Below are 22,068 nucleotides of genomic sequence, written 5' to 3'. Positions count from 1 at the left end.
GTTTTTATAGACTTGACGTTCAAATCTTTGACTATTCCAGGGTAACCCTCCAGCTCTTGATGGTCATTTGTAATTTTGCTGAATTTGAATTGCCTTCTGAATTACAAAAGCTAATTTGTCTTTTTCTCGCTTAACTAGGCAGAGTGAGCCTAGCCAACCTCTGAGAACTTACCTTTCAGCTCTCCACTTGTCATCGGCTTTGTGCTTTATGGGTACGTGTGATACACTGTAGCATTATTTTTGAGGAGGCCCGGTAATTATTCCTCATAAACGTCAAGATCACCAAAGACTAGAGTTCATGTTATAGAATGTGGAAGGAGGCTATAGCAGAAAGCAAGAGAGAGTGTAAGGTCGGTGTAGTAGGACAGAATCCTGTATCATGGAATCTGGTTGTCCTTTCAGGCATCTCATTTAACCTTCCCCCAGACACACTGTCTTAGTTTCTTCCATTGTGAAAGGACAGTTGAACTAGAGAGTTCTTATGGGGAAAGTAGGAATGCACTGGCCATACATAATATAATCACTTGGGGGCCTTTTTCTAAATACAGATGTTTGAGGACCTTTGAATGTAGTAGCTTGGATTATGGCATACCTTGAGCTTTGAAGCTGAAGAAAAAAATGCCAAGAGGCCCTATACGATATGATTTTCTAAGTTTTTTTCTCAACTCTGAAGTTCTACAAATCTGTTTTGGTTTTGAGGTGCAACTGTAGGAAACAAATATGAGATTCTTTTTGTTAAACTCATGGCACTTAACTATTCTGTCTGTACTCACAACTTCGTGTGTATTCATCTTATGTAGAGGATGTATACATTCTTACATACAACCTATGTAAGAATGGGGACTATGTTTAGTGAGCTCTGTATTGATTACGGAGTTTGTATATAGATTCTGTAGTACGTGTCCAGTGAGTACTTGGAAGAGGAATAGGAAGCAAAATTGTGGAGATGGGGTTAGCATGGCAGTACCCTCTAATGTATGGCTAGGGATAAAATAAAAATGGAATTAATGTTGGGTGAAAGAAAAATGCAGGTATAATTGACTTTTCAAAAAATATTTCAGTAATATTTGTTTACCTTTTCCCCGTTTCTTACCTGTTCAACTTTTACCCACAACTTCTCTCTTTCATTGCTAATTAACGTGGAAAAGAGATTGGTTCCAGTTTTGTCAGTGGTATAATTTGGTCATCAGAGTTAACTCTTCCTTTGTCCCTAAGATTTGCTGTTATTTGGTCAAAGTGGTAGTGTTCCCACTTTTTGTTATTCAAGCCCTGAAATTTTGCCAAGAAACTCAACATCTTTATCCTTACATAAAATATGTCATTTTAACTATTTTTTAAAGTTTATTTTTTAAATAATCTCTACACCCAATGTGAGGCTCAAACTCCCAACTCTGAGATCAAGAGTCCCATGTTCTTCTGACTGAACTAGCCAGGCACCCCTGCCATTTTAACTGTTTAAGGTGTATGATTCAGTGGCATTAATTACAATCACACTTGTGCAGCCATGACCACTACCTGTTTCCAAAGTTTATGTTCCATGGCTCCAAACAGAAACTCTGTAATCATTAAGCATTCCTATAGCCCCCAATAATCCGTAGTCAACTTTCTGTCCTTATAAATTTGCCTGTTCTATGTATTTCTTACAAGTAGAATATTATATTTGTCATTTTGTGACTGGCTTACTGCATATAGCCTAGTGCTTTCTTTCAGGGCTGATCCAGGCTATAACATGTATCAGGACTTACTATTCTTTTTTTGGCTCCTGTTGTATGTATTTATCATGTTCATCATGTTGATGAACACATGTGTTATTTCCACCTTTTGGCTATTGTGAATAATACTGTTGTGAACTTTGATGTATAAATATCTGTTTGAGTCCTTGTTTTCAAAACTATTGAGTATTTACTTAGGAGTTGGATAGCTGGGTCATATGGATATTCTGTTCAGCTTTTTGATGAAATGAAGACCAACCTGTTTTCCATAGTGACTTCACCACTTTACCCTCCCACCAGCAAAATAACAAGGGTTCCAAGTTCTCTATCCTCTTTAACACTTGCTATTTTTTAAAAATTAAAATCATCTTAGTATCTCATTCACATCTGATATCAGGTATGAAATGGTATCTCATTGTGGTTTTGGTTTGCTTTTCTTTAATGACACAGGATGTTGATCAGTTTTTCATGTATTTATTGGCTATTTTGTATTCCTTTGGAGAAAGTTCTATTCAAGTACTTGGCTCATTTTTTAATTAGGTGGTTTGTCTTTTTGTTGTTGAATTGTAGGAGTTCTTTATGTATTCTGAATATTAAACATTTCTCAGATGTATGATTTACAAATATTTCCTCCTGTTCTGTAGATTTTCTTTTCAGCTTCTTGATAATGTCCTTTGAATCACAGAAGTTTTTAATTTTGAGGAAGTCCAATTTGTCTATTTTTCCTTTTGTTGTTTGTGCTTTTAGTGTCCTATCTAAGAATCTCATTGCCAAACCATAAAATAGACTGAACTGTAGAGACCAAACTGAGGGTTGCTGGAGGGGAGGTTGGGGGATGGTGAATGGATTAAACAGGATATTAATCCATGGGTATTAGAAGGGACCTTGTGAGGAGCACTGGATGTTGTTTCTAAGTGATGAATCACTAAATCCTACACCTGAAATTAACCCGACACTGTATGTTAACTAACTGGAATTCAAATAGAAGCTTGGAAGAGAAAGCCAAAAGAATCCATTGCCAGATCCTATGCCTTGAAGGTTTATCCCAGTTTTTTTCCTAAGAGTTTTGTGGTTTGGGCTTTTTGTTTAGGTCAGTGATCATTTTCACTTAATATTTGTATGTGGTGAGAGGTATGGGTCGAACTTACTTTTTTTTTTTTTCTTCAATATAGCGGTACAGTTGTCCTAGCGCATTGTTCTTTCCCCATTGACTGAACTTGGCACCCTTGCCAGAATTTGGTTGACTATAGATAACATGGCTTTATTTCTGGACTCTCAATTTTATTTTATTGGTTTCTATGTCTGTCCTTATGCCTGTACCACACTGTTTTGATTAGTATAGCTTTGAGGTAAGTTTTGAAATCAAAAGTGTGAGTCCTTGGCCTTTGTTCTTTTTCAAGACTGTTTTGGCTAACTAGGTCCCTTGGGATTTCATATGAATTTGAAGATTGGCTTTTCCATTTCTGCATTAAAAAGTTGTTGGGATTTTGATAGGGACTGCATTAAATCTGTAGATTACTTAGTGTAGTCCCTCATAAGACTTAATAATAAAAAAAAGCATTTGATAGGATTAATTTTCCATTTCTGAAGTGGCACAAAAGAATATTTGGAGCAGAGTATGTCATATAGCTTGGAAATGATCCTTCCCTTTCCTTCCCTCCTTCCTTGCTCCCTCCCTTCCTTTCTCTGACTTTTCTTTAAAAACCCTTAAGTATTGTAGGTTTTTTTTTTTTTAAGTTGCCCATGCTCTTATTTAATTTGTATAATTTATAAATTTTCTTTTTTTTTTTTTTAAAGATTTTATTTATTTATTAGAGAGATGGAGAGAGACCACAAGCAGGCAGAGCAGCAGGCAGAGGGAGTGGGAGAAGCAGGCTCCCCACCGAGCAGGGAGCCCGATGTAGGGCTGGATCCCAGGACCCTGGGATCATGACCTGAGATGAAGGCAGCCGCTTAACCAACTGAGCCACTCAGGCGCCCCTCATTTATAAGTTTTCTTGAATCATGATTTTAGAAACTTCAGTGATACTAAGTTTCAGGTCCTGTTAGTAAGACTGAAGTGTTCTTTTTAATTTTTGTCCGTGATCTTACAGAAAGCCCTTTGGAATTCCTTAATTTTTTTTGTTGGAAACTTTTTAGTTCTGTGTTTTTCCCCTTAGAAACTTTCCTAGGGCAGTGTTATCTTCTAGGTTTTACATGGTTTTCTATAAGGATAGGTATGGTAATTTTCATTTTTTATTACTTCCTCGTGTGTTCATCATTTTGAGATGTGTTTTGTGTATTACTTATTCTTTAGTATGTCAGGAGCCTACTGTGCTAATGCTTTAAAGACTTCTAGTTTCATTTATGTCTTTTAACTAAAATGTGAGAACCCCTTATTGTTTAATGTCATATTAAATGGTGTGTGCATTTGATCACTTTTCACATTGGATATCTCATTGTGTAGATTGGATCCTCAATTACTGCTTTCTTGCACTCACATAAAACTTAATGAAACGTCTTACACCTAATTCTTACTAGCTTTGTTTTGTGCTTTACTGTGTTCAATATCTATATGTTGTTTGCAAACCTGAAGATTTCTCTCCATTTCTTTCTGCTAGATCATCTAAAATATTTTTAAAAATTGATCTTAATATCACCTAGGGTAGATCTTATCTCTTATATGTCGCTATCTGGTTTCCTTTTTTATCTCTATACTTATTTTCCAGAACTGAGTTTTAAAACAGCTTATAGAGGGGCGCCTGGGTGGCTCAGTGAGTTAAAGCCTCTGCTTTCAGCTCAGGTCATGATCTCAGGATCCTGGGATCGAGTTCCACATCAGGCTCTCTGCTCCGCAGGGAGCCTGCTTCCTCCTCTCTCTCTCTGCCTGTCTCTCTGCCTACTTGTGATTTCTCTGTCAATTAAATAAATGAATAATCTTTAAAAAAGTTAAAAAAAAAACAGTTAATAGAACTTGGTCCAAGATTTTAAAAAGCTTAATAAATAATGATATTTACTTCCTTTTGTTTACATATTTATTGTTTCAAAGAATCACAGAGGAAAAGCGAAAGTATTTCGCAGATTTAGTGAATTTCTAGCTAACATTTTTCATTATTCTCCCTATTCATTCCTACCTTAGCTTCTGGGTTGTAAGCATAGAGAAAGTCATCTTTGCATTAGAGACAAGAGGCCTAGTCATTAGTTAGGCCTAACATGTGCATTCATGACCTACTCTTTGTCTCTTTTAAGGCCATTCTTCACTTCTGGGTTCTTGGCTATGTTTGAAATAATAGATTTTTTGACAAATGAAATGATATATTCTCCTTTGCTAGAGTGTGTTCTGTGTGCATTTGCCTTTTCTTTTCTGCTTTGTGTATTCAGGGAGTTACCCAAGGGACAGTATTATTTCTCCTACAGTTCACATATTTGTGTTGTTCAGTAGAACTTGAGTCTTTTGTGGCTGCAAAGAAAGTTTCTTCAGATTCTAGTATATTTCATTTCCAAAAGACTCTCATGGAAGTATTTTTTAAGAGCACATTTTAGAGGATGCAAACTTTTCATTTCTAAGATAATAATGTTTGCAAATAATATCTTCCTACCATAAAAATCTTTTGAGCCAATGGCTAATTTTTATAAAGGTTTTCACCAGGATTTTCTCTTCATGGTTCTAGTGTGTGTGTGGCTATGTCAGAATAAATCTGCTTCAGTGTTAAGGTGGGAGCTATCACAGATAGGACAAAGTTGCTGTATCCAAGTTCACTAATGAAAAATTTCCAGGAGAAATGGGCTTATAATATTCACAACCATCTGAATTAAGAAAAAAAGTCTTTTGAATACCTTTTCCTTAAACTTATTTTGATTTCAAAATTTAGAAAGAGGCATGTGGGTGGTTCAGTCAGTTAAGTGTCTGCCTTTGGCTCAGGTCATGATCTCAGGGTCCTGGGATGGAGCCCCACTTTGGGCTCCTTGCTTCTCCCTCTCCCTCAGCCCCGCCTCCTCGCTCATGATCTCTCTCTCTCTCTCAAATAAATAAAAATTTTAAAAGAAAATTTAGAAAAATTAAATATACTTTTTAGGCAAAAGAAATGCTTAACCTAAGCAGTTAAATTACAAAAGAAAATTTATATACATTTTATACTTTGCATATTTATATAGTTTGCCTTTGATTCAGTTCTTATCCATTAGAATATTTGAAGTCTTCTCCTAACTGGGAATGATTTAAATAGCCTAACATAAAACACATTCATACTGATTTTCTGTTACTTACATTATCAATTTGAAAATATGATACTGGAATTTTCCAGAAAAATACATGTCTGAAAATTAAGAAATTGAGTGGTTCCTTGTCATTTGGTATAAATAATGATTAAAGAGTTTCTCTTTCTCCACTAGTTGTTTTTGTTTTTCACTTTCATTTAATTGGAGAATTGGCCTAAATTTACAATTTATATTTCATAAATCTTTTTTTTTTTCTTCCTAGTTTTGGCAAGCGTTCTGCAGGAAGCTTTAGGCGTGGCTGTGAATGCATTGTTTTAGAGCCTTCTGAAATGATTGTGGTAAGAATACTTCTGTGAAGAGTTTTTTCCCTAAAATAAATTATGAAGTAAAAGCCCTTTAACAAAGTACTTATAGTGCATTTCATATTTTGTAACTCTATATATAGATATATATAAATAAATATATATATCTTTATAATATATATATATCTATATATAAATATATATAGATATATTTATCTCACAGTTTTTTTATTATGGGTCTGAGTTCATAATCATACTATTGTAATTATTTATAAGATTCAATGAAATGAAAAAGAAGACTCAAAAGGGGCAAATACCTAAGTGTTTCATGCTTGAGCTTTCTCAAGTCAATCTATGATAATGCCATTTAATTGAAATTTGGGGAGAATATTTGAATTGCAGGACTTTAGCTCTCCAAATATTAATTGGAATGAATGAAATAGTTCAGATGAGTCATAGTGGTATATAATCAGGCAACAGTTAACATAAGGAAATCAATTTCTGTTTTTTTTTGTGTATGTCCTATGTCAGTATGTTTTTAAAATTCTACAATTCAGTTAAAAAGAGAGAGAAAGATTTCAACAGAGTGTCTAACCAGCATACTAGCTCCCCAGTTTTCTGGTGTAATATACAAGATGGTGAAAGCTTTTTATTCACATTTAGTAAAGTATTTGGTAGAAAGCTGTAAGTCTATTTTCAGAGGAGACTTAGGGTTTTTCCCTATGATGTAGGAGAGGAATTCATCAGAATGAAAACTTCCTTGTCAAAGGTAGTGAAAACCTGTGGTAAAATTTCACAAAATTTACTCTTCAGTGAGAAAGTAGCATGATGGTGAGTAAAGATCTAGGATTGGAAAAATGTGGGTGGTTACATAGGAGCTTACTGCAACAGGTCTTGAAAAGCATTTTAGATATATCCTAGAGATTTTAGCCCCTGTTAGTGCTATTTTGTGTTTCTCTAAGGGACTTTTGATCTTCAGAATTCTTTGAGGATTTTATACTTGCCCATTATACAAACTCCTAGGTTTGCCAGTGTGAAAATGGTCTTAGAATCTTGGTATGCTTTAATTGTAAGTAATCACATTTTTGTTATATAAGTATGACGAGGATTGACCTAAGATAACTTCTATTCTGGTTAGTCCATTCATCAGTTCCTAAAATGTTGAAAATGAGGATTTTTTAAAATAATTCTATTTATAAAAAGAGAAACTGAATCTACAGATTGAAAGTAGGAAGAGAAACCCTTAGGTAACCTACCAGAGCCATTCTTCTAGCAGTCCTGTTTGAGTCATTTGGGATTTAGGGGTTTTTTACAGCTTTACTCACATACATCAGGGTTAGGACAATGGGGCGGCTGCTTTCATATTTTGAGGCAATGTATCCTGTGAGTTCTTTCACTAATAAATCAGCACAATGATTACTGAAAATATCCTTCCCTTTGAAACTGCAGGAAATTCAAAAGTTACTCATATTGTCCTAAGTGGAACTGAAAATGCTTCTTCATAAAAGAAAAGTTACTCAAAACCAATTAGTTCCAGAGAAGTTCAGAGACAGTCTGTCATGATAGTTTGTCCACAAATGTCCTTGCAAAATGAATGAATATGGATTTATCTGTAAGTTTTATTCTGCGTCTGACCTTAATATGGAATGTTGTGTTTGAGGAAATAAATTTTGGGGGGGGTTTATTTCAGGTGGACTATATGGATGAAAATGAAGAATATTTTCAGCGTCAAGCTTCTCATCGACAATCTCGAAGGAGATTTAGAAAAATCAACCAGAAGGGTGAAAGACAAACAATCATTGACACTGTGGATCCTTATCCTGTGGGCAAACCACCTTTGCCTCGAGGTTATCATACGGTAAGTTATTAAAGTATAAAATTTTTAATCTTTAGTTTTTTTGTTGGGAGTTTTGTGAGAAGACATGTGCATTTCCTATTTTAGTTGAATAATTCCTTTCTGTGATCTGTGCTGGAAACACATACAGTATGAATAGTTTGAAAGAGCATTGAAATAAGATATCAAAAGACATTGTTTAGCCCTTTTATTTCTTAAAATGTCCTCTGAGGATTAACTTTGTGATCAGCGATGCAGCTGTAACTGGGATATTTTAAGTTCTTACCTTAATCTAAAATTTGAACTCCCTCTGCTCCTACCCCAAATGATTAGCATAGACTTACTTTTTATTTCAAAAGTAGATATATAAAAATCACATGTTATTTTCATACTTTACATACCACTGTGAGACTATTACATGATACTTTTTTTTATTTTTAATATGAAATGACAGCATAATTTGAAGTGATGCTTTTTAAAATCCCGATGTAAAGATGGTCTGAAGTATTTTTGATCAGTTCAAAATTCCTCTTAAATGCTGTAGCCCACTCGATCATCATTTATTTCATAAATATTTGACAAAGTATTTTTATGTTTGAAGAAACCATTGCACAGATAATGAGTGATTTGTACAAGACCCCAGGAAAGTCAGTTTTAGGACCTTATTTTTCATATTCCTTTCTTTCTGCTTAGCTGCACTATGCTCATTTCCCCTGAGAATATATTTGAGGATTTCTGTTTTCAAAAAGAAAGTAATATGAGTTCTTATATATGTCATAATAGAGTCCAAGATGGTTTGTCTATACATAAATACAATTAAGCAGTCATTATATGTGAAATTAATTTTAAAATAAAAATAGGAAAAACCTAAAAATAGGTAATTGACCGTTGTTTTACATTTCTCATTTGTTTTGCTTACCAGCACTTTCTTTCTTTTTGCAAATAAGTGCAAAATACATGGGAAAATATATAGACTTAAAATCATATACTGAATTTTTGGTAACTTTTGGTGATATGATAGACTTTATACCTACACTTCATATGTTTTATTTCTGAGAGCTCTTTGTGTATGAATATTTAAGCAGTTTGACCACCAGCTACCCGCCTACTCCTTTCACTACCCATGCACTATTTTAATTTAACATGAATTTTATAGTTGAATCATTTCATTGAACTCCTTTGGAAAGGGTAGCTTTTTGCTCATCATAAAGAGAGCTTTGTTTGTCCTTTGGAGAGACTTGGTATTTAAAAAAAAAAAAAAACTATGAAAGGTTTTTTTGTTATCATTGTCTGTAAAAGAAGGTAGTATTTTTAGTGTTGATATAGCATCATGGAAGAAGGAAATTTGGATTAAAAATAGTGGCACATATTAATAGTTCCATATATTATTTTAGCCTGATGCTAATATTGTTAATACTCTTTCTTCTCTGGAATTTTTCCTAATCAGATTCCATACTAAAATAGTGGGAGTGTGAATTACTTAAAATTTAGTGTTAAAGCTGATTGGTTTAATTTTATAGTAGTGTTTTTCACACTTAAGTTGGGGGAAACCTATAACTGTTTTTCTCTTTTATTCCCGTTTGTTCCCCCCTTTATGAAATATTTCGCTTTCCCTATGTGACTTCCCTTTTTTGGTCTGATCTAAAAAAAAGTGTGCAGGGTTTTTTATTCTTAGATTACTTTTTTATTTTAATTTGATGTTTTTTTTTAAGATTTTATTTATTTACTTGACAGGCAGAGATTACAAGTAGGCAGAAAGGCAGGCAGAGAGAGAGGGGGAAACAGGCTCCCTGCTGAGTAGAGAGCCCCATGCGGGGCTTGATCCCAGGACCCCGGGATCATGACCTGAACCGAAGGCAGAGGCTTTAACCCACTGAGCCACCTAGGTGCCCCATAATTTGATGGTTTTAATAAATATCTTACCTGGTCAACAAGTACTTTTATTAGGGAGTATTCAGTGCTAGGATGAAAAATTTAGTTTGATTACTAATAGATCATTTAATAGCTTACTAATATGTGACATGTTGGTATTAATTTTACTAAATGAGTTCAGATTGGTAGCAATATGGTCATGATTGAAAATATTGGATCCTTTTTTGTGTGTGCAAGGTGTGTTTTTATTATACTTCTATAATATTATTTCACTTAACTACATGATTTTAGTATAGAAAACAGCAAAATTTTATTGTGTATATGGTGCCACAAGATAAAAAATGAAATAAAAGTTATTATTCTTTATTAGTCCTAAGTTATAGTTACTTATTCTTAACAGAAATACTTCCCTTTGAAAGAACCGTAGTAGAGTGGGACTGAGGGTGAAAAGTTTATTTGGAAAATGCATGGTCATACTTCACAGGTGATTTTAAATGATTTCCAGTGCATTTCAAGTGCATGGCTAGAGAACATTATGCATACAGCCAATTCTATATGGTCATTCTTAACATAATTTTAACATTATCTTCGTTTTGGCAGATATACTATAGCATGTCTGATAATGTTCATCTTTTCCTTTCCTCCTTTATGGCACTCATTTCATTTTGGCTCAAAGGAATGCACTAAATCTCAGGTATTGTAATTTGTGTGTGGTCTCCTAATACTAACCTAAGTTTATTTGTGAATTTGCATTGTAACTAATGAGTTTATAATATTGATATGTTTGGCTTGGTCTTGTTCTTTTGTATTTTGCCCTGATTCAGTAAAATCTCTTAAAACTGCTAGTGGTTTAAGTGATGGCACAGTTTTCTTAATTTGTGCAGGTGTAGTGATGGATTGTCCACCTTGTCTACTGTAGGTCCACCTAAGTGCAACCTACTTAGTTTTTTTTTTTTTTTAAAGAATGAATGGAAGCACTGTTCTTAACTAACGTGATTTGTAAGTAAAGAAATGAAGAGGAAAAGATAGGTAGACATAATGGAAATTTAATTGCTTTTTATGTGAAAGCTTATGAGAAATCCATTAGAAATTTACATTTTAAATGGTGTAGGTAAAAGCTTTAAATTTCAGGAATCCCAATATGAGAGCATTTTGGGAGAGTACTAGTAAAATTTTAGTCAGAGAGAATAAAGGCTTAGTCAAAAGGAAATGAGAATTTAAAAATGCTTGTGTTTTCTTATTTGCACTTTATTTTTAACCAGAATTCATGCTTTATTTCATTCTAGAAGCCTATAATAATATCTTCGCTCATTTCTTTCATGCCAACACATGACTAATTTATGATTTTCAGTGTTAACTCTTGAAATGGTGGGTCAGATTGGGGGTTATCAGGGAATTTGGAGTAAAGGAAGGAAAACTAATTTTATCTCTGGAGAGGAATTGGTTAAGTAACTCGTAGAATCTTATGGTTGTGTTTTTTTATTGCCCAGGAAAAAGATCATGTATGATTTAGTTGACATTAGAAGAACTCTGCTGTCAATATAATAATATCCTTGGCTGTTTTAGTAAACTTGCCTGAAATAATGAAATATTTGTATAGAATTTCAAATAAAATGAGGCAGTAACTTTATGTTCTGTGCAAGAGAATGCATATTAAAATGTCACAGGTGTCATGGCTGCTATATGGTACTTGAGAAGCACTGCTATATTTTAGATGATATGATAAATCTTAAACATTTTCATACTATTTGTAACTTTAATAAAATTTTCATGTAATTATATACTTTTAAAAATTTCATCAGTGTTTTGGACTTTTATCTGGTAAAAGTATACTCTAAACATATATAAATTTAATATTTTAAAAGATATATCAGTACATAATTAATCTTTCTATTTTTTAATATGAAAAATTACTAGTTAGTCTAATTCCCATTTAGAAGTAGAAATTGAATTGAAAATATACACTGAGTTATGATATATACTTTATGTACATTTTTTAAAATTAGATGTGTTACAGTAATTTAAAACAGATTATAATAATTTTCTTCAGAAACATGAGTACTCAAATAGTCCATGTGGAGTGTTTTCAAGACATTTTTCCAAGGCAAGTATATGAGGTTTACAGAGAGAATAATAAGCATTTTAAAATGCAGTGAGAAGGGGATATGGGAGATAGCTTTCATTACCATTTTCCTACATTTTGATGCTGTGAGGTTGAGGCTGTATTTAATATTGCCAGAAAAGAGGATGTGGCATGATTTTCAGTCTTAAGGTAGATAATGAAAATAGAGGCAGGTAGTAGATAAGGTTCTTGGCAGAGGCTGGAAGATTTGGGGTCAGTCACTTTAGACTTGGGACAAGTTTATTTTGTCTCTGGGTTCAGAGTAGGGTAGAGGAAAAACCTTTGTTTATTTTACCCAAAATTACAGACCCTGCCTGTCTATATTTACGGGCAATTTATTCCAGGAGTTTGTGATTTATTCTAGAAGATACTTAGGGGGAGGACTTAACTTACCTGATTGCAGTGATGGGGAGACTGGTACATACTTGTTTTGTCATCTTATATTTCTTTTTTTATTTTAATAAAAAGAGAGCTCTGCCCTGTTCTCAGTTTAGAAAAAACAAAATTGTACAGAGATATTAGACTGAAGACTGCAGAAAACTTGTCCTGTCTATACCATGGAGTTTACATGAACCAACAGACATTTCAGTCTAGCAAGGCTAAAAGGATTGAAATGCTCTTGATGCTTTGAAGTTCTGATTGACATTCCACTTCCCATTCCTACTTATCCCCCACAGATGGCTCTATTTTTTTAATAGTTTAATTAGCAAACATTTATAGAGTATTATCTATGTATGTACTACTGTTCTAAAACATTTCACATAAATTAAGTCATTTAGTATACATAACTACCCTGTGAGGAATGGATTATTATTACTATAGTTTACAGATTAGGAAATGAAAGAACAAGATGAGGGGATATGTTTAAGGACACACAGCTAGTAAGTAATAGAGCCAAAATTCTAACCCCAGAAGTCTGGCTCCAGAGTCAAAGCTCTTCACATCACTCTATACTGCAAAATACAATAAACTCAATGAAGGAAAGTGATCTCTTGTAAAACATGGGGAAAAAAAAACCCAAAAGTAGATTACATATTTAAAGGATTGGTATTCCTCAGCTGTCATAACTTCTTAGCTAAACATTTTATGAGATTTGATTTAGTTCAAGTAATATTTGGAAATGTCTGTGACTAGTAATTGTTAGGATGAGAAGAGACAGTCAAAATCCAAGATGGCCTTGTGACTTTTAATTTTGTGTTTTTCTTGTTGTTTTAATCTTGGAATGTTTTATTTGATCAGGTGTAAGCACACTCACCTTGTCCCAAAGGATATTTTCCCAAGGAATGGCTCTGTTTGCAAATTTGAATTAGGAGGATTTGAACACAATATAACATAAAACATATTCATAAAGTTTCAATCAATGCAAAATTTTTGAAGTAATGGAAACCAGTTGATCATATAAAAAGATGTCTCCCACACATTTCATTAGTAGTCCTTTTCTACAATATGAATATACACTTCAGAGCACTGTTTAATAATTATGTATTACATTTTTCAGTAGATTAGGTTTAGTTTAAAATTCTTGGTGCAGATGCATAAAAAGTAATAAAAATAGTGTGTAAAATTAAGTTAATATAATGTAGGTTGAATACAATGTAATATTAACATAATGGGATTAAATTTTGAGTTACAGTCAGTGATAATATAATATCTGTAAAACGTGGCACCAGTGTAGTAAGATTGATCCATGCATGAGGCTTATGTAAATGAGTCCTATTTTTTATAAGGTTATTCTTTAAAATAATATAAGGCAAGTTCTATTTCTAATAATATTTATATAATCATTCCTAGGTTATATCTTATATTTCTCTGAAGTAGATTTTTTTTTTAAAGATAGATTTAAGTTGGTTTCATTTTCAGTTAAGGACTACTTGGTAGGTTTGGTTAGTTTCAAAAATTGTTGGGTATTGAAACAAATGAAAAATTACAGTGTTTGTGTGATTATGCACTTTTATTTGACAACAGTCTTTTTGACATGGACTATTGTTCTTGCATTAGAAATAGTGTTTTCACTCATGTTTGGCTTTGCTTTTTCAGCTTTTTATTTAATTTTTTACTGAAGTCTTAGTTTAATTCAATATTAGCTGCTTAACAGTAAGAGAATATGTTTTGTGTAATATATCAGTGACTTGTATATTTACTAAATTTCCTAGAATATTAAGGTCTTAGCATTTTAACTTATAACAATCAGTTCACATCATACTACACCTGACTGATTTATTTATATAATGGTATTTTAAAAATCTGTTGATATGCTTATGTAGAAAATATTCACATATAGGGGAAATTTCTTAATTATTTTGATATTTCATTCTTCTTTAAATCCGAAAGACATTTGTTTACTTAATTAAACCTAAAGTCTTTGTCTTCAGTAATATCATCAGTGACTCTCTGTGAATTGTAATTGGGTGGAGTTTCAGAAAATATGTGTATTTTCTTTCTTGTATTATAGAGAGGAAAACTCAGTATTTTCATTTACATATTTTATTCATTTAATGAATATTTATCAAATACCCACCTTGTTTCAGGTTTGTGCCAGGCTCAAGGGCTATAAGGGTCTACTGAACAGGCATATTTTGCCCTTATTGTTCTCTTAGTTTCATAAGGGATATAGATAAATAAATGTGCAACTAAAATATAGGGAATTCTAGGTACGGTGGAGGCACATAGACAGGGCACTTGAGAAATCAGGCATGAAATTTCTCAATATCCTGGCTCAAAGTGAAATATTCTTCAATCCAGGAAAGCCCAATGGAAATGTGAAAACTGAATTGATAAAGAATGTAAAAGAGAGGTGTGGAGAGAGTGTTAGATAGTAGTGATGTGTATATTAAAAAAAGCACAAGTTTTGCTAGATCCTAGTTACTGTATGCATGCCTGATGTTTTATGTTGGCATCAGAGTCTTAGAGTATCAAAATACTCTTTGCTTTTCACACCCATTATCAGCAGGTTTACTGGTTCCTCTTTACCTAGATGATGTTGCATTTTAAAATCCTGCAGAATGCTCCCTGTGGAAAGGTCTTTGAACAATAGGTGGACGTAACAGTTCTGTGCCATATGTGCTGCAATTTCTAACAAAATGCAGCGTGGAAAAACTGCTGCAGTGGGCTCCATTTCCTTGCTTTGGGGGGATTGTTTCTTCCTTGCAGTTATAACCAGGTATTTATGTTCATTTAATTTATACAGATTAGGAAATTATACTATAGCGTGTATATCGAAATTGAAATGTAAATCAGGAAGTAGTTTAAAACATGAAATGATTTGTCTTGCGCTATTAACAGCATGCATTGCACATTCATGCAAGGCAATTGAGAATAGTATGCAGTGTGCTGTTTACCCAAGTTTCAGCTTCTGTTGGAGGATGTCTATTTTTATATATTACATCATCTCTGCTGCAGAACTCCCGTGTCCACTGGGATTTACTGTTCTTTCATTCCATTTTGAAAGAAAGCTTGTATTGATGTCATAATTGGACCCATCTTTTGGTTGCACTTGGAGATTGAAAGTAATAAGGGTGTTGTGTAGCAAGTCATGCAATATTTCAAGCAATTTATTTGTCAAAAAGACCACTGCTACTTTGTCTTGCCTCTAATTGTGAACACTGGTGGCTCTCTGTGCTTGTATATGTTTTAAATATACTTGGCTAAAATTTAGCTTTTAGTCTCAACAGCAAAGATCCTTTTCATCTTAGACTGTTTCATTTCTTATGTGATTTTTTTCTTTGTGAGATTTTACAGTGCTACATGCTGATTTTGAAAAATGTCTCTTTTCTTTGGGAAAATCTACTTTGATATTCAGGCCTATTTCCTAACAGTGCTGAATTGATCTTTTTACAATTAAGTTATCAGTAAGTTGTCTGTTTCACTGTTTGAAATATCAGATGACTAGAAATGTTCTCTTTTGATTTTGAATTCAGTGTTAAAGCATTATTAGCTAGAAATGCCTTTCTGTTAGCTAGAAGATACTCTGGAAGAAACTCTAGTTTTGTATTCGGTGTATAGGTGTTAGGTTTAAGTCACTTGTGAAAGGAAATATTTAAATTAATCATTAAAATGCCTACTATATGTTATACATACTTATGTATGCGAGATCTCCCCCTTATTCTGTCCAGAAAAATTAATCATTATCCATATCACAGTAGTAAACCTTTTTTCAAACCTTTGCTATAAAAAAAACTGATTAAGAGCAAACTTAACTTTTAAAAAATAATAGCTTTATTGAGTTATAATTCACATACCATACAGTTTACCTATTTAAAGTGCATAATTCAGTGGTTTTTCTTTTTTCTTTTCTTTTTTTAGGTAGGAAACACATAACATTAAATTTGCTCTCTTAACCACTTTTAAATGGATAGTTCAGTAGTATTAAGAATATCTGTAGTAAACTTTTGACTGATTTGAACATACACAGTTTACATTGTACCTAATAGCCTTTGTGGTTTAAATTACACAGAGGCTGAAAAATGAGATATTTTGGAAAAAATAATTAAGAATCTATTGAGTAATTATATTAGAGCAGTTTCTTATGGGCATAGTACAAGATCAAGTAGTCCTTTATTTTTCTTATGTCTTCCTTTCTCTCTTTGAAGTGCAACATAGGGATGTAGTGTAAATTTGGAATTGCTAGCCTAGAGGAGAAATGATGTGACAGTAGAGTGAGCCAATCTGAATTATGAATCGCTCCTTGGAATGACTGATTGGCAGACTGATTGAGAAGGGAAGATTTTCAAGGATGAAAAAGAAAATATTCAGATTGTCCTGATTTTTATTTAGATGTCTGTGAGGATAGTAATGATAATTGGTCACTTGTGGTTTTGGTACAATCCAGAAGCCATTTGCAAATGTTAGAAAATAAAGTTAAAATGTCAAGAAGAAGTTGTAACATTTTCCTTTCACTAATTATTAGCATACTTTTACTTTCTATCCATTTCTTTATATAGTTTTTTAAACTGAGCCTTAAAAAAGCTCTATCAGGAATTTTGGAGTACTCAGGAAGTTTTGGAGAAAAAAGATCATTTTGCCATTTGTTAATTTGTGACATAAGCATGAGCATCCCAGCTAACTGGGATGTAGAGAATACTTGGGCATTATTGATATTCTTGAGGATATTGATGCCCTTGACAGTGGGAGTTATTGATGAGCACTTGATAGCTTCAGTCTTTCTAGGTCTCCTTCATATAACCATTTTCCTAACTTTAATTAGACCAGAAGAGTATAAGCAACTAATCATTCCGCAAGTAGATTAAGCTGTTAGAGGGTTCAGCTGAAGTTGTATTTCATGTAAATACAGAATTTTGTTTTAAAGGAATCTATGGATGTTTGATAACTGTGTAATCTTTAAAAGAGCAAAAAGGCTGATTATTTTCTAGTTCATGTCTTAGAGCTGTAGTTGTCAAAGTTTTTCATTTCATGACTCCTTTATACTCTTAAAACTTTTTGAGAGCTCCAACAAGCTTTTGCTTGTATGAGTTATCTGTATCATTGTTTGCCATGCTAGAAATTAAAACTGAGAAATCTAAAAATATTTCTTAAGTAACCTATTACATATTACATAAAGGTTTTTTAGTGAAATTGTTTAATATTTGGCCTGATAAAAGCAGCTGGATTCCCAAATGAACTTCTGTATTCATTCTGTTATGATATACTCTTCTGATTCAAGTATAGAAAAGTATATGAAGAAAATCTGACCTCACACAGATAGTTGGAAAAGGCAGTGGTATTTTAACAGCTTTTTCAAATAATCTTATTGATATACTTCACCAAAATTTGACACATGGTTGTTTCTTAAAAATTTAGTTGCCATTAAGAATGTAAAGCTGTGGGGCACCTGGGTGGCTCAGTGGGTTAAGCCTCTGCCTTTGGCTCAGGTCATGATCCCAGGGTCCTGGGATCGAGCCCCACATTGGGCTCTCTGCTCAGCGGGGAGCCTTCTTCCCCCTCTCTCTGCCTGCCTCTCTGCCTACTTGTGATCTCTCTCTCTCTCTCTGTCAAATAAGTTAAAAAAAAAAAAAAGAATGTAAAGCTGTGTCAGTGAAGTTACTCTTTTATTAAAGCCCATTGGTCTTACTTACCCATGGGTCTTTTTACTTATGTATGATTTTTGTAACATCATGCGTTGGTCAGTAAATTAGGTTGTCACTGCATGTTATACAGTATTTTAAAAATCACATTTATTAATGTCATCACTACAGTCTCACTAAAAAAGCCTCACTTATTGGGAAGCTGTCAGGTTTATGGTGTTGGATATAAATTTTGCAAAAGTCTGATTTTTACTTGAAAGCTAAAATTTTGTCGTTGGCAAACAAAGTACTATCAGCTGTTTTCCTTGAAGTGAGAGGCTCAGTTTGTTCATTTTTAAGAAGATACCTGCCAGATACCTACTACCGAATAGTCGTAGTTTGTCCATTGCTTGTTCTTTAAAGTAAAAATAGTTTTCCTAAATGCAGAGGCCCTTCTGAACAGAGTCCTTTGTGACTTCATAGGTCCCATACCTATGAAGCTGACCCTAACCTTGTTTCCTGTATGATTTTTCTCACTACTGCCTTTTCCTCCTTGCTGCTTAATTCCTTTATAGATCCTGGGAGAAAATGGAAAGATCCCAAGCTAATTTTGAGTGGAATCAGAAGAATTTTAAAATGCTTTACATTAAATAATTGTGTTTTAAATGTATTAATTATATTGGATGGTTACCAACAATCCATTTTGTAGTTACTGTAGTGATTTTTAAAGATAGACATTTTTACTTAATTTATTGAGCATTTCTCATTTAGAAATGTTTTTCTTTAAAAAAAGAAAATTGCTTTTTTCCCTTTCGGAATTTTATCCACTCACCATCTCCCCCAAAAAAAGGCTAAACACCCCTTCCCTATTATGAATCATGTGGAATTAAAAAATACTTAAAATGCTTATGTCCAATTTTCTATGGTAGTGAAAGTATAGTAATGATAACTGTAAAATGTCTGTTAGATAATATTTAAAAATGGATTTGGGATCTTATGCCAATATCAATAAGACTAGTTTTAGGTCCTCGTCCCCAGTACCCTCAGGGAGAAAAAAAAAAGATCACCGTGGATAGTTTTAACAACATCCTGTGACTGATTCATAGTTAATGTTCAGGATAATCTAATCCAATTTATTACAGATTGTTTCAGCTTGATAGTACAAAATAAATAAATAACCTAGCAGTATGTTTAAAACTTTTTCTTCTCAAAACTCCACTTACTATTTTTTTAGAGTTGGATTCTTTTCTCTGTTTTCCTCTACTTTGAGTACCTATGTTCTTGCTCTCTACCTTTATCTACTGACTCTTTTTGTTTTGTGTTCAAATAAAGAGTCTGCCTTCAATCTTTTCCATCCACTTGTTCTGTTTATGTTAAGACATTAAGGGCCACATTCCTTTGTCATCACAAAGTGTGGTTTACCACTGATTGTGCTCAGAGGTTCAATATGACTCAGTAATCAACTACTAAAGTAAAATATCTGACAGGATAGAGCTGTCTTTGGAAAGGGACTGAAAATGTCCCTGCTCCACAGATTTCAAATTGTGGGTGGGTTTCCCTTAATGAAAGCTGAAATGTCCACATGAATATTTTATGCTGTTAGTGGTTACTATAGATTCGCGTATCATTTCTCACATGGAGAAATGTCTCCTTTTTATAGTGGTCTCATTTTCTTCCCTACTGTATTTTTACCTTTATTGTAAATACCATGCTTTGCAGTCATTTGGGTATAATATATTAATATCTTAGAGTTTTTGTTTTTGTTTTTCATCTTACAAGTCCACTGGGTTGGATGGCACATATTTTTAAACTTCGACCCAACAGATTTTTTTTTTTTTTTTAAATTTACCACTCATTTTTTTTTTTTAAAGATTTTTATTTATTTATTTGACAGACAGAGATCACAAGTAGGCAGAGAGGCAGGCAGAGAAAGAGAGAGGAGGAAGCAGGCTCCCTGTGGAGCAGAGAGCCCGATGCGGGGCTCGATCCCAGGACCCCAGGATCATGACCTGAGCTGCAGGCAGAGGCTTTAACCCACTGAGCCACCCAGGTGCCCCCGACCCAACAGATTTTTATTTTGCTTTTTGTCATTGAAAAACCTATAAAATATAAGCCATCAAGAAAAATAGGTTTTGTTGTACATTTGTTGTAAGGCAGTCTTTTAGTGAGCAATTTCATGTGATGAACAATACATTTTGCTTAGGTCAGTCACACTGTTCAGCAGTTCATCCCTGATTTCTTGTTTCCTAACCTAACTACTTAGTCTTGGGGTCAAATGTAGAATGAATAAGTGACTGCCTTATTCTGTTTAATATTTAATTATAGAGTTTTGGTTATGTGTTGATATTATGAACTGCTACTTTATGGCACAACCAGGAGATATAATCTTCCATGAATATGATTCATCTGGCCAGTTGTGAATAATTCTGGCAATTATAATAGTCTTACATATACAATTAATTATTGAGTGTTATTTAAAAATCATCTTTCACTTAAGAAAATCATCTTTCACTTACCTTCTCCTAAACTTGGCAACTTTTAATTTATGAGCTAAGGATGTTAAAAATGGTGGTAATTGAAAATTTCAAAGTGCAACTAAAATATGTAGGTAAAATACTCTGTTTGCCTTTTTAGAGCTTTTAAGGAGAGGGAAAAATTAGATGTGTAATTTGGGCTTTGTTCATTGATTTATGAGAAGGACGATTGGGTGGCTCAGTGGGTTAAAGCCTCTGCCTTCGGCTCAGGTCATGGTCCCGGTGTCCTGGGATTGAGCCCCACATCGGGCTCTCTGCTCTGCGGGGAGCCTGCTTCCACCTCTCTCTCTGTCTGCCTCTCTGCCTACTTGTGATCTGTCTGTCAAATAAATAAATAAAATCTTAAAAAAAAAAAAAGAATGTTGTCATTTTAAAGCTCATGTGGTCATATATTGTAAGCTGACTTCTTTTTCAAGAGAATGCTTAAGTAATTTCTCTGGCATCTAAAATATTTTCTATATTGAGACAATCTTCTATATTTAATTATCTTCCAGGCAAATTTACTTGGAAGCATTTCCTGTCTGGAATACATTTAATTACAATAGAGGGACAGTCACAATTATATTCTTGATTGTGAAGCCTATTGATTAATGCTTCCATTTATAAACATTGTCATTGTCTCTTAGAATGAAGATTATTCAACCATTATGAAAACCTACACATTTTGATATTTATTTAAAGACTTTTTTTTTTTTTTTTTTTTTTTTGGAGAGGGAACGAGTAGGGGGGAGGGGTAAAGGTAGAGGGAAGAGAGAATCTTAAGCAGGCTCCACGCTTAGTGCAGAGCCCAAAGTGGGGCTCAGTCTCAGAACCCAGAGATTATGACCTGACCTGCAGTCAGGAGTTGGACACTTAACCAACTGAGCCACCCAAGACATTGGATCTTAAAAGTGATAGTATGTTTGTTATAAGTTAAATTCCTAAAGAGAAATAGCCTTTAGAAAAGGCTATTTAGAAAAAGCAGATAGTATCTCGTATGCCATAGTATACCTTTTGCACAGTATAGTATATGTTAGGTGCTCAGGAGCATCTTGGTTGTACATTGGTGTCTTTGGATCAAACTCACAAAGTTAGTGTTACTATTTCTAGGAGTGGTATTATACATCTACCTGCATATTAACAGTTCTTACACAAGGATATCTGTACAAGGATATTAATCCCGGCCATCATTACAGTATTAAATAATGGAATCCTCAAACCTTGAGTGCAACTGACTTTTTAGAATATCTTGGAAAGAATAAAATTTACCCTTGTTGAATCCTTACGATATATTCCAGTTGGGTAGGTATTACCTCATATATTTTGTCAATTAAACTCTGTAGTTCTAAACACTAAGGTGATGGTGTCTCCACTGATAGAAGAAAAGCATGCTTTTCTTTTTCATGATTAAGTTACATGTTCAATATTTATGGTACTCAGAGTCAAACCTAGACATCTGCTTTTCCATTCCTGACATTTAAAATTATTTATTTTTAAAAATGAACTTAACATATTTT

The 22,068-nt window shown here is 33.5% G+C and overlaps 1 protein-coding gene across 14 annotated transcripts in view; it reads left to right on the top strand.

Annotated features, from left to right (window-relative positions):
• RAPGEF2 (Rap guanine nucleotide exchange factor 2) overlaps positions 1 to 22,068 on the top strand; it is a 241,963-nt gene that overhangs the window by 117,800 nt on the left and 102,095 nt on the right. For 10 of the 14 annotated variants that reach the window (XM_047717785.1, XM_047717782.1, XM_047717779.1 and 7 more), the window contains 3 exons: positions 6,172 to 6,247; positions 7,902 to 8,069; positions 10,594 to 10,611. In XM_047717785.1, coding sequence (XP_047573741.1) covers positions 6,172 to 6,247; positions 7,902 to 8,069; positions 10,594 to 10,611 — 262 coding nt within the window. Of the gene's footprint in view, positions 1 to 6,171; positions 6,248 to 7,901; positions 8,070 to 10,517; positions 10,612 to 22,068 lie in introns of those variants that run through there. The other 4 variants (XM_047717786.1, XM_047717781.1, XM_047717776.1 and 1 more) reach the window with 2 other exon arrangements.

This window comes from Lutra lutra, chromosome 2 (assembly GCF_902655055.1).
Source record: "Lutra lutra chromosome 2, mLutLut1.2, whole genome shotgun sequence".
In the NCBI taxonomy this organism is placed as follows: domain Eukaryota; kingdom Metazoa; phylum Chordata; class Mammalia; order Carnivora; family Mustelidae; genus Lutra; species Lutra lutra.
Note: the sequence above shows the minus strand (reverse complement) of the source record. Positions and strands in the feature narration are given on the sequence as shown.